The following is a 12,579-nucleotide window of genomic DNA, read 5'->3' on the forward strand; positions in this document are numbered from 1 at the left end:
GATGATGACTTTATCAAAGATGACATTATGCAGAAATGCTGCAGAAAAGACGGTTTTTCTCCAGCATTTCGTTTTTTCTGCAGAATAACTGAATAATGTCATCATCCGCCAAGGATAAACCTGAAGACAGAAGGGTCCTGCTCGTCTCCGCGAAGCATGCAGACGTAGTGCATGATTAACTTTATTTTCATAAATTGTGAGTACATTTTCAGAGTAAACATGACATGGATTCAGGAAATAATAAAGGATAAGATGAAAGAATTTTTTGATCCATAATTTTGAGATTTTTAATGACCAAACTCGTTATTTAGGCTAATTTTTAAGATACCAAGCTAAAACGCAATCCCATAGTCCGGTCTTCTTCAAAGATTGCTTAACCAAAATTTGATCGAAAAATGAGGGGAGTGCTGCCTAACACTAAAAGCCGTATATGACGTCATCAAAGATATTTGCCGCGGGGAAAAAAAGGTTTTGGGATAGCATCTGAAAGAATTTGTATGTTAAGTTCCCTGAAGATCGATCCAGTAATTTTAATCGGATTCGCTCTATACACACACACACACACACACACACACTTGACTAAAATGTAAAAACGAAACTACAATTCCCCGAAAACGAAAGTAGCCAACGAGAAGCACGTAAACCCATGACGTCATCTGTTATACTGTAGTGGACTGTCTTCAACGAAGGGTGGCTGAGGGTTGCATAGTGTTGGCATCAAAACCAAAGTTCTTGAGGTAAGAAAGACGTTGAAATCAAAGCACATCGTGTAGTAAAGCGGCATTGCTTGTTATTGGCAAAGACAGCCTAGATTAATGTAGACATTATTTGTGTTAGAGCAATCCTAGTTTCGGTTTTGTCATGCTGTCGCTCAATCAGAGAGCTGCTCACTGTTATCAACCAGACAACCTACTCGTGTCAACAACAACAAAAATCAATAAAAGATAAAACTAGAATCTAGATCTGATTTGAGTTATTAAGGGCATTAGCTTTATTTGATCTTGACTGCACCTGTCTAAACCGGCACTTCCTGTTTAGTTCAAGTTGTAGACTCATTATAATATAAGCAAAACTAAATTGTTGTGTGATGCCAAGTTTCTGTTTTATTACAAGTTACCCTACATTTTCCTGAAAAAAACCTGTTTAAACCAAAACTAGAATCGGAATATTAATTGTTAAATCAACACACTCCAGAAGTGGGGTTGAAACTGAAAGAAAAGTGGACAGTTTGATGAGATTCATTCAGCATCACTGAATCATATAGGGCTGCACAGGGGGGCTTTCAGGTTTGTTTCTTACATTATTTGTCAATTTTGAATAAATGTTTTCACAAAGACTGGGAATCAAGACCAGGTAATGGTGTGTGTGTGTGTGTGTAGAGCACTATATTGGACTGATGTTTATGACATCTTTTCATGTGGATTATTTCAGATAACATCCCCACAACCTTTTTTGAGTCACTTGAGAAAAAGTGACTATGTAATCGGTCAGTGTTAGTCTGTCCGGCCGGCCGTCCGTAGACACCACCTTAACGTTGGACTTTTCTCGGAAACTATCAAAGCGATCGGGCTCATATTTTGTTTAGTCGTGACCTCCAATGACCTCTACACTTTAACGATGGTTTCGTTGACCTTTGACCTTTTTCAAGGTCACAGGTCAGCGTCAAAGGAAAAATTAGACATTTTATATCTTTGACAAAGTTCATCGGATGTGATTGAAACTTTGTAGGATTATTCTTTACATCAAAGTATTTACATCTGTAGCCTTTTACGAACGTTATCAGAAAAACAAGGGAGATAACTAGCCTTTTCTGTTCGGCAACACACAACTTAACGTTGGGCTTTTCTCGGAAACTATAAAAGTGACCGGGCTCAAATTTTATGTGAACGTGACTCATTGTGTTGTGAATAGCAATTTCTTCCTGTCCATCTGATGCCTCATATAATATTCAGAACTGCGAAAGTGACTCGATCGAGCGTTTGCTCTTCTTGTTTGTTGTTTATAAATGTCTTTGATGACATATCGGGCTTGGGGGGGAGGGGGGGGGGTGGCTTGACCTCATTTCTTTAAGCAAATTGATTGAAAATTGGTTGCATTGTATTCCTTATCAATTTCTGAATCCAAAAGTATATAGATATGTTAGTTTACCATGAAATTGTGCTCAGAATTAAATAAAGAAAATTGATTTATGCAAATTTGGTCTTTTGTTGGCATTTTGTCTTGGTTTATGGGTTTAGCTATCCAGGCTTTAGTAGTCTTGACGATCACAAATCCCACGTTTTCAGTGTTGATCTTTTAGTTTCAGGCCGACAGATCGACTATATGTTTTGATATTGCTTGACGCAACTTGGTTTTCTATTTGCAGCTACAAGAAAAAATGGCTGAAGCCAAAGCTGTGCAGAGTTTCAACTGCCCAGTATGCCATAAAGGTTTGAAGGAACCTAAGATTCTCACTTGCACTCACCTGGTGTGTCGTGAGTGTGTCCTGTCCATACTAAAGAAGAAGCGCCGAAGTGGAAAGCCTGGATGCCCAGTATGCCAGACCCCTTTGATCAGAACAGACACTAAAGACCAGGATGACTTTGACGCGTTTGTTGATGAACTGCCAACTGATTACGCGACTGGAGTAAAAGTGGAATGTCAGGAAAAAGTAACTGGAAGCAGCCTTTGTGCCATCTGCGACAGTTCCTCAGAGGCGGAATCTTTCTGTTTTGAGTGCGATACCAAACTGTGTAGCACTTGCACTAAATTTCACAGCAAGTTGCCAGCAAGTTCTAACCACACTGTTGAAAAGTGTGGTTCTTTAACAGTGGAGCAGTTAGCAGCGAAGAAACTTTTCCCCTGCAGCTCTCACAAAGAAAAAACAGCAGAGCTCTACTGCACTGTTCACGAAGAGCTTTTTTGTCACCCATGTGCTACATCCAGTCACAGAAAGTGTGATGGCATTGAAGAAATAACCAGTGCTGCAGAAAGCAAAAGACAGGAGCTGGAGGAACAGAAGAAAAGGCTGACAGACAAAGAAGCTTCTCTTTCAGCTGAGGTACCAACGTGGAACCCCCCTTTTAAGACAAGTAGTTTATGCAGTGCTTTTTAAGACCCTCATTTTTCAGATGTTCTGTTCATAGCCACTGATAACTATCTCCATTTTAAGACCCCCTCCCTTTAAGACCTCAGGTTTAAAAAAAACAAAAAACAAGTACGTACAATGGGGGTTCCACTGTATTTAAATCAATGTTCAAACTTACCTGTTTAAACAGTCAGTCTGCTTGTGGTACAAATGTAAATAATGATGTAGTTTATGAATGTACAGTTTTGTGTAAGAGGTTAATTGTAGCAAGGATTCTTTAACAAGTAAGGGGATAAAAAGAAGAAATTTAAAGCTACCAATTATAAGAGACAGGAACAAAAGGATGAATATTAGGAAGAAGAGAAAACAAAATTAAAGAGAGAAAGAGACACCAACAGAATTTTGGTAACATACAAAACGAAGGAAAAACTATCAAAAAGGTCTGTATCAACAAACTGAACAGATTTTAATGTGCTGTTTTTACATGCAAAAGCAAACATTTGTTTTGGGGCAAGATAACAAACTTAAAGGGCAGCTGTCGGGTTGCCTGGTCTCAAAAATGCGCGGAGTCGCGTGCAAAAACGCGTTTAAGAGTTTTCCGAGTTGATTCAACTAAAGACTGTTGATTTGGTCCAGAAGTAGACACTTTCATCATTAGTTTGAAACCATTAAAATGCGTGAAACTTTCTGCTAGTTCTCATAATCCGCAAAAACACGAAGCAGTTGGCAGGCCGAAACGACTCAAAATCCGCGACCGACAACTCTGTCAGCACAAGAAAGACGCCGCAGCGTTATCCTTGCTGTGACGTCACTCGAGGAAGCCGATAAGGCCGCTGTGAAGTTTACAGTACAATGTAGACTACAGCTGGACATCTGTAATGCTGTACGCGTGATTGATTCTTGCACAAAGTAAAGTATTTGGATGGTATCTTCTCAAGACCCACGTTCACATTTTCTCTTCTTTGATCTGACCGACTGCAACCTTTACAAGTCATTTCTAAAGTGGTTCACATGCTGTTGCTACTCCTCCAGTCCACCCGGTTAAACCATAAAGTTGCTCAACCACAGACCCTCGTGTCCCTTGTCAGCAGGCACTGTACACTTATGAAGAAGGTCCGCTTGAGGTGTCACCAATTACCGTGTACGTGTGGTACTGAATTCAAGACAAAAGCCAACTCTGTCGGTGGGAAAATCTAGGAAAGAGATGATGAGGCCAAAAAAAAAAATAGGTCTGTTTACGGTAACATAGGCCAAAAAAATAGGGTCGGTAGGTCGGGATTTTTTTTTTTTTTCCAAAAAAACATATTTTTACGTTATTTTGCTAAAAACCCAAAAGATTTTTTTTTTTTTTTTTTTCCCAAATGCCAAAAAAAAGTCTAGGGTCGCGCGAAAAATATAGGGTCGGTCGGGTTACCGTAAACAGACTTTTTTTTTTGTTTTGGCCTGATAATACATCTTCAGTTACTCACTCAAGTAGATAGACGAGATAAGATAAAGGGAAGAGAGACGGAGACAAAGATGAAACAGTGGATCTAGTGTGGAAAATGGGGGAGGGGGGTTCGGCCGCAAAAAATCAAAGATGAATTTGTCAAACTGTGTTTGTGATGGTTATCGTGTGTGTGTGTGTGTGTGTGTGTGATAACACGTATGTGTGTGTGTGTGTGTGTATATGTGTGATAACACGTGTGTGTGTCTGTGTGTGTCTGTGTGTGAGTGTGTTTGTGTGTGTGTGTTTGTGTTCCTTGACGCGTGACGATATCTGCCAATAAGTTGAACAAAAACAGGGTTCAAGTGGAACAAAAGCAGGAGGGGGACAGAAGACATGTTATGAACTCTGTTTTTTACTGCGAAATTTTGGCCTGGGAGAAGTCACCCCATCCTATGTTTCTCTTCACCTACCCGTGAAGTATGCTTGAGGGCTTGACTAGACAACCCGATTGCGCCCATTACACGGCATAAAGAGAGCACCGTTCAACCCGGCCGATTCCGCGGCTGACGTCACGCGTCCAAGGGAAGTGATTTTCGAGCGGGCTGCATTGACTCGGCCAAGAATGCAAACTTTCTTCGATTAAAGACATTGTTACATGTCTAAAGTCTTCGGACTTGTGTTATCAAGCTGTCAAAATCACCAAGTAACTTTAATGATGATAAGACTGAAGTCTTACTGTGCAAAAAGAAGAACACTACATTTCCCTCTCCCCAACCCAGGGCCGGACCCAGGGGGGGGGGGGGGGTTCCAGGGGTTCCGGAACCCCACCCCTGGAAAAAGCATGTACCTTACTTTGAGTGTTTATTTTTTTTTTACTAGTTTTAGCACCAAAACAATGCTGCTCTTAACCCTCAAAACAAGGCCCAGAATGCACCAGATTGCACAGATTTTAACCGTTTTTCAAAAAAATTTCGGGGGAGCATGCCCCCGGACCCCCCTAGTTCGCGCGCCTAATTGCAAGCGCGCGCTTGTGGCTTCGCCACTTCGCTGATTTGCCCCCCCCAAAAAGGAGGAACCCCCCCCCCCCCCCCCTTACAACTCATTTGGTCCGGCCCTGCAACCTGTTTCTGTTCAAATAGGCAACACCGACATTCTTTTCTCACCATCAGCTAGAAACCTTGGATTCACCCTTTCATCTGACATGACCCTTAACAAACATATATCTTTAGTCTGTAGAGCAGCTTATTTTGAGCTTCGTAAGATCAGCACCATTCGCCACACACTCTCCTCTCAAACAACCAACACTCTTGTCTGTGCCTTTGTTCTTTCTAAACTTGACTACTGCAACTCTCTTCTCTCTGGCTGTCCTCTGTACCTCCTGCATAAACTACAAAAAGTCCAAAACTCGGCAGCACGCCTCATTCTCAAAGCACGAAAACGAGATCACGCAACACCACTTCTTCGCACACTGAACTGGTTACCTATTCAAGCCCGCATTGACTACACACTGTCCACCCTCTGCTTTAACTTCTTTTCTGGCTCGTCTCCTGCTTACTTCTCTGAACTCCTCACTGTCTATTCTCCAGCAAGACAACTCCGTGCCTCTTCTGACTGTCGCATCCTTACCATTCTGCACACACCAAAACCAAAACATACGGACAACGTACTTTTACTTTCTGCGCACCCACACAATGGAATTCTCTCCCCTTTCACATCCGCCACTCTCAGTCACCCCAAGCATTCAAACGAGCACTTAAAACACACCTCTTCAATAAATACAACCCCTGATTTTGTTTTCTCAGTCCATCAGTATAGGCTACATATAGTGTATTTGTTGTTTTAGTGATAATGTGATAATGTATATAAACATCTAGGGCTGTTTTCAGTATTGTTGATAACATGTTCTGTTTGATTAAGGGTATTCAGCTGGTATTTCCTTGTTTTCACTACCTATTTTATTCATGTTTTTATTACTTCGTTAGTGGAAGAATTTTTTTTAATGTAATATGTATGTTTGATGGTGTATGCTTTTAATTAAGAGTTGTTGACTATGAATGTAGATGTAAATGCTTGTATAACTGTGTTTTAAATTTAAATGTGTCAAGCGCAAAGAGCATGTAAAGTTATGATGTTGCGTTATATAAATGCTCATTTATGTACATGTATTACAAGTCGAAGTTACTTATTTGTATCAATCAATATGAGGCTTATATCGCGCGTATTCCGTGGGTACAGTTCTAAGCGCAGGGATTTTTATTATATTTTTTAATTTTTTTTGTTGTGCAATTTATATCGCGCACATATTCAAGGCGCAGGGATTTATTTATGCCGTGTGAGATGGAATTTTTTTTTACACAATACATCACCTAATGTTTGTTTTCAGATTAAAGACTGCGACGGTCAGGTAACAGAAGCTGAAGTAAAGTTTGCCGAGATGCGGGACAAAGTGATCACTGTATTTTCTGATCTCATAAAAAGTCTGGAGAATCAGAAGCAAAAGCTGTTGGATGAAATCCGCCAGAAGGAACAAACCTACCTAGATGAGAAGCTTGCAAATAAGAAAGAACTGGAAGCGGTGAGATCTTCTGCAGAAGCCCATGTGAATACCATAGACATGTTGCTTTCATCGGAGTCCCATCACGCTCTCCTCGCAACATGTGTCAGATTGAATTCTCGCCTAAACGAAGTTGAATCAGAAGAGGCAGATACTGCTGATGATGCCACTATTGGAGATGTGTACTTTGAGGAGAAAATGCTGAATGGATTGAAGAGTACAGCTGCAGTTACCGGTGAAGTGAGAGATGTACCGCCTGAAGAAGTATGACTCACCCTTCTTTTGTGTGATTTGTCACGCTTTTTTATGCTTTTTATTTGCTTGTTGTTGTTTTGTTGCAATTTTGTGAATTAAGATGAGTCACCAGGATATGTTTTGTTTGCTGTTGTTGTTTAGTTGCAATTTTGTGAATTTAGATGAGTCACCAGGATAGTTTTTGTTTGCTGTTGTTGTTTAGTTGCAATTTTGTGAATTTAGATGAGTCACCAGGATAGTTTTTGTTTGCTGTTGTTGTTTAGTTGCAATTTTGTGAATTTAGATGAGTCACCAGGATAGTTTTTGTTTGCTGTTTAGTTTTGCACATGCATCCTGTTTGCTTCAGTTTATTGAGTTTCAAAAATAATGTGTTTCATTGCAGGATAAAAGCCGACTGATACACTGCTATGCATGCAGTAAGTTTTTCCAGGATTTTTTTCAAAGTTCATTTATGGTTACATCGTGTAAAGAAGTTCATAAGTGATCACATCCCACTCTTTCATGAAACCAAGGAGTTCCTTTTAAGTAACAGCATAAGGAACTTATAAGTTTCTTATTACCAACTTATAGGAAAACTTATAAGAAAACTTAAACTTATACTGACTTATAAAAAACTTATAAGGAACTTATAAGTTTCTTATAACTTCTTATAAGAAACTTATAAGAACTCATAAGATTTCTTATGAGTTCCTATACTGTTCAAAAAAAGAAACGCATAGCTTGTAATATTTGGTTAATTTAGTTATATGGCTACAAGGATATCCACCAAACTGCAGAAAATGTTTATCTGGTCGTCGACCTTTCGTCCATTGCCACAAGTGAGCTCTGCACGTGACGCATGCGTTATCAGTGGCTACAATGTCAAAATTGCTCATTTGGCATGACCACTCGTCATGCTTCAGTGTAATCTCGTGAAACTCGGGGAATATTGAGCTCTCACCATGTCTTCCAAAACCCATAAAAGCGGATTGTTCGCCACAAAGAAATCAGACGACAATTCAGCGACGAAAGATGGCCCGATTGAGCAGAGAAGACCGCCAAATTGCATTGGGTCGTTTACAAGCAGGCCAAAGTCAAAGTGCAATCGCCAGGCACTTCCACGTGTCCCAGAGCACCATCAGTAGACTGTGGGTCAGGTTTCAAGCCACTGGCTCCGTTGCTGACTTGCCACGAGCGGGAAGACCAAGGGCGACAACTGCTGCTCACGACCGCTTCATACGGCTCCGCCACCTCCGGAATCGTTTCCTGTCGGCCTCATCTTCTGTCCAGGCTCTCCCCGGGCCATACCGATTATCGGACCAGACCGTGCGGAACCGCCTGCATGAAGCTGGTTTGAGAGCTCGCAGACCTCACAGAGGAGCTGTCCTCACCCGCCGCCATCGCCAGAACCGAGTGCAGTGGGGCAACCAGCTGGAAATTCTGCGCCCACACGCCCTTCCTCTTCTGGCTGACCAGGATGCCATATTCCAGCAGGACAACGCTCGCCCGCACACAGCACGACTCACCACCCAGTTCCTCACCGACCACCATGTCCAGGTGCTTCCCTGGCCATCCATGTCGCCAGACATGAACCCGATAGAACACCTCTGGGATGAATTGGACAGACGTGTGCGCAGGCGAGAAGAAGCGCCGGCAAATCACCGCGATCTATTGCAGGCACTTCAGGAGGAGTGGGACACCATCCCACAGCAAGATATCCGGCATCTGATCCAGTCCATGCCCAGAAGGTGCCGGGCAGTTGTTGCTGCTCAAGGCAGTCACACCCCCTACTGACTTGACAGCCTCGGCACCCAATCGTATTGATTGACTGATTGATTTGAAGATGCAAATGAACTGTGTGTGCATTCAACTGTGTCCATACCAAATTTCAAACAAATAATCTAAATATTGGATTTTCTGTTAATTTTTTCGAAAAATAAAACAAATTTGGCAAGTAGCAACTATGCGTTTCTTTTTTTGAACAGTATATAAGTTTTCTATAAGTTCATTTCTTACCGGATCGCACAGAGTTCACAGAAAATTGGGTTCTGTACTGTGTTTGAATTAGAGTCAGGGTGCAGACAGTTAATGCTGAAAATGCCTGCAGGTTACATACATAGATTGCATACTGCAAGAGAAATGTAATATTTTGGTCTACCAAGACATGTTGGTCAGACATAGACAAATACGGGTGTTTGGCAATGGAAATGCCATCTTCATCCAATACTTATGGTGTACGTCGATCTGGTACCAATCACGTGCCCACTGTCTGACTGCCCCGCGCAGTTGATCAAAGATCCACATCAGAAACACACTTTCGCCTGTCAGGGAAGCTTATATCAGTTATGTACGCTCGGCAGAACATCACTGGTGGTCGCAGTGTCTGGTTGATCATGGGTGCCATAGGCGGTGGAGCGATTACAGTACTTGTTGTTTCTCTACAGGTGGCGTAGAGTCTGTGTGAAATTTACAATACCAATTGTAACCTTACCAAATCACTTGAAACATTGTCTGTGATTGCTTATAGTTGATTGCTGTTGCACCTACATAGCCAGAATACAATAGCAAGTTTGTGTTCTCAGTACATGTAAAAAGTTGTGATAGGCACTCCATGAATTTAATACCTCAACATTTTGGGTGAACATAGACTGTACATGTTTTTGTAATTGCTTTAACTAATTGCAGCTGCATGTTTAATATTTTAATTTGGCGCAGATGCTGTGACAGAAGGTACCTTTCAGTTTGTGATTGATAAACCAGAGCGCAACAGTCCTATCCTGAACAGTCAGCTATGTATCATCAGAAACATGCCATGGCAAGTCTGTGTGTGTGTGCGTGTGTTTGTGTGTGTGTGCGTGTGTTTGTGTGTGTGTGTGTGTGTTCTTAAGCAAAGAATACAAACTTTTGTGAAACCTTGAAAAGAAATATTACTGTGACATCTCAGTACTAGCATTATTTTGACACTAATATCTGCACACAACCTCCACACACACACACACGCATGCACACATACACAGACACACGCACAGGTACATGTACACACACATGCACTTTTCCCGCCGTTTTATCTATTACAGCATTAAGCAGCTTGGAATGATTTACTTTCTCATGTGTCACGTTCTATAGGAAACTTGATGTACGACCATGGGGTGAAAAAGGAGAGCATCTCGGCTTGTATCTGGAGAATGCTGTTTCATCTCAATCAGAGTAAGTGTGTAATGCTGGACTAAAAGAACCATATTTCAGCAATACATCTTTTTGGGGACATTTAACAAAAATGTCACTATAAATTGTCACCATGCACTCAGCAAGTCAATCTCGTCATCTGTCATTGGCTGCGGCAGGCAGGCTCACTTTCTTCATGAATTGAAAAATGCAAGTCTTCTTCTGCGTTCGTGGGCTGAAACTCCCACGTACACTCGTGTTTTTTGCACGAGTGGAATTTTACGTGTATGACCGTTTTTACCCCGCCATTTAGGCAGCCATACGCCGCTCTCGGAGGAAGCATGCTGGGTATTTTCGTGTTTCTATAACCCACCGAACTCTGACATGGATTACAGGATCTTTCTCGTGCACACTTGGTCTTGTGCTTGCGTGTACTGTACACACGGGGGTGTTCGGACACCGAGGAGAGTCTGCACACGACTCTGAGAAATAAATCTCTCGCCGAACGTGGGGACGAACTCACGCTGACAGCGGCCAACTGGATACAAATCCAGCGCGCTACCGACTGAGCTACATCCCCGCCCCGAAAAATGCAAGTTATTTGCAATGTGTCTGAGCATCAGATTATATTTTTCTACCGATGATTGTTTTATTATTGTAGGTTTCAGGATGTAACTGCATGAAAAAAATAAGGTTGTCATCAACTTTTTCAGAGATTTGTTAATGTTCAGTCAACTATTAATGTTGCCTGTTTACCAGACATTTTCAGCTATGTATTGAAAGAGAAGGTGACAATTTATGTCTGTAGCATTATCAGTATGGTACATCTGTCAATTGAGGATCGATTTTCCTCTGTAATGTATGTGCTGGGAAACCGATTCCTCGCGCATGTGGCTTACACATGCCTCAAGTTATAATAAGTCAGTTTGATGATCAATCTCGCAAGCAGTGTGTCAGAAGGAACAAAATTTAAAAAATAACAAGCAAGAGTAACACCTTTCCATAGCGACCACTTGTCTATAACGACCACTTTTGGGTCGGTCCTTTGGGTGGTCGTTATTGACAGGTACTACTGTACATGGACAGCAGGATTGATTTTGTGACTGCCATTCTTCCAAGTGCCACAAATGTTATTTCAGATGGGGTGTTGCAGGTAGCTCTGTCTCCTCCTTGGGGATGAAGCTACCAGGGGAAGGGATTGTGTTGGAGGTGCGGGTAGAGGGGTAGCCCTCCCGGTGCTCCCCCTTGGACCTCCCTAGTCTAGGACCCTGGGTCTTCGCGAGGTGGCCATTGTGGCGTAATCCCTCCGGACTAGCATAACGTTTCCCTATCCCAAGACCAACCGTGCGTGGTCTATGACCACATCCTCTACGAGGTGACCCTATCAACTAGGCAGCGCAAGCCCCTAGGCGAAACACGGCGGATCTAGAGGAGAGAACCTCGATAAAAAACCTGAGCTGCCATGAAGACGGAGCATGTCGGCTGAGGACAGCGGGCAGACCTCCTGTGCCGACACCCATCTACAGGAGAAAACCAGGCATGCACGCATCAAACCCAACATGGCCATGGCCATTTCAGATTGTGAACCAGAAAGGGGCAGTGGCCTTGTGGATAAGACGCCAGCCTCCCATGTGGCAGGTTGAGTGTTCAAATCCTGACCTCGCCTGGTGGGAGATTTTTCAGATCTCTCGCAGGTCAACTTGTGTGCAGACCTGCTACTGCTTTATATCCTTTGTGTGTACACGCAAGTACAAGACCAAGTGCGCACAGAAAAGATCCTGTAATCCATGTCAGAGTTCAGTAGGTTCTGGAAGCACAACAATACCAAGCATGCATCCCCGGAAATCGGCGTATGGCTGCCTGAATAGTAGGGTAAAAACCCACTCGTGCAAAAACACAAGTGTATGTGGGAGTTTTAGCCCATGAATGCAGAAAATGTGCAAAAATGAGGTGACAAACATTAGACACTGGATATCACACAACACATAAAAGGGTAAAACAATTGTAACAAGCAAACATGTCAGATGCTGTTACATGTACTCGTAGCTATGTGAAAATGTATTTTCACCTTAAAAACTTTGTTCACATTATTTTGAGTCAAGTTAAGTTTTTTCATGAATGCATATTTAT

General features: G+C 42.1%; 1 protein-coding gene across 1 annotated transcript in view; it reads left to right on the forward strand.

Moving 5' to 3' along the window:
* Positions 1 to 416: 416 nt before the first annotated feature.
* Positions 417 to 12,579, forward strand: part of LOC138983241 (transcription intermediary factor 1-beta-like) — a 121,941-nt gene continuing 109,778 nt past the window's right edge. The window contains exons 1-3 of the mRNA XM_070356665.1: positions 417 to 737; positions 2,366 to 3,040; positions 6,880 to 7,314. Of these exons, the coding sequence (XP_070212766.1) occupies positions 2,378 to 3,040; positions 6,880 to 7,314 (1,098 nt within the window). The 5' untranslated portion in view covers positions 417 to 737; positions 2,366 to 2,377. The remainder of the gene's footprint in view (positions 738 to 2,365; positions 3,041 to 6,879; positions 7,315 to 12,579) is intronic.

This window comes from Littorina saxatilis, linkage group LG12 (assembly GCF_037325665.1).
Source record: "Littorina saxatilis isolate snail1 linkage group LG12, US_GU_Lsax_2.0, whole genome shotgun sequence".
Lineage (NCBI taxonomy): Eukaryota > Metazoa > Mollusca > Gastropoda > Littorinimorpha > Littorinidae > Littorina > Littorina saxatilis.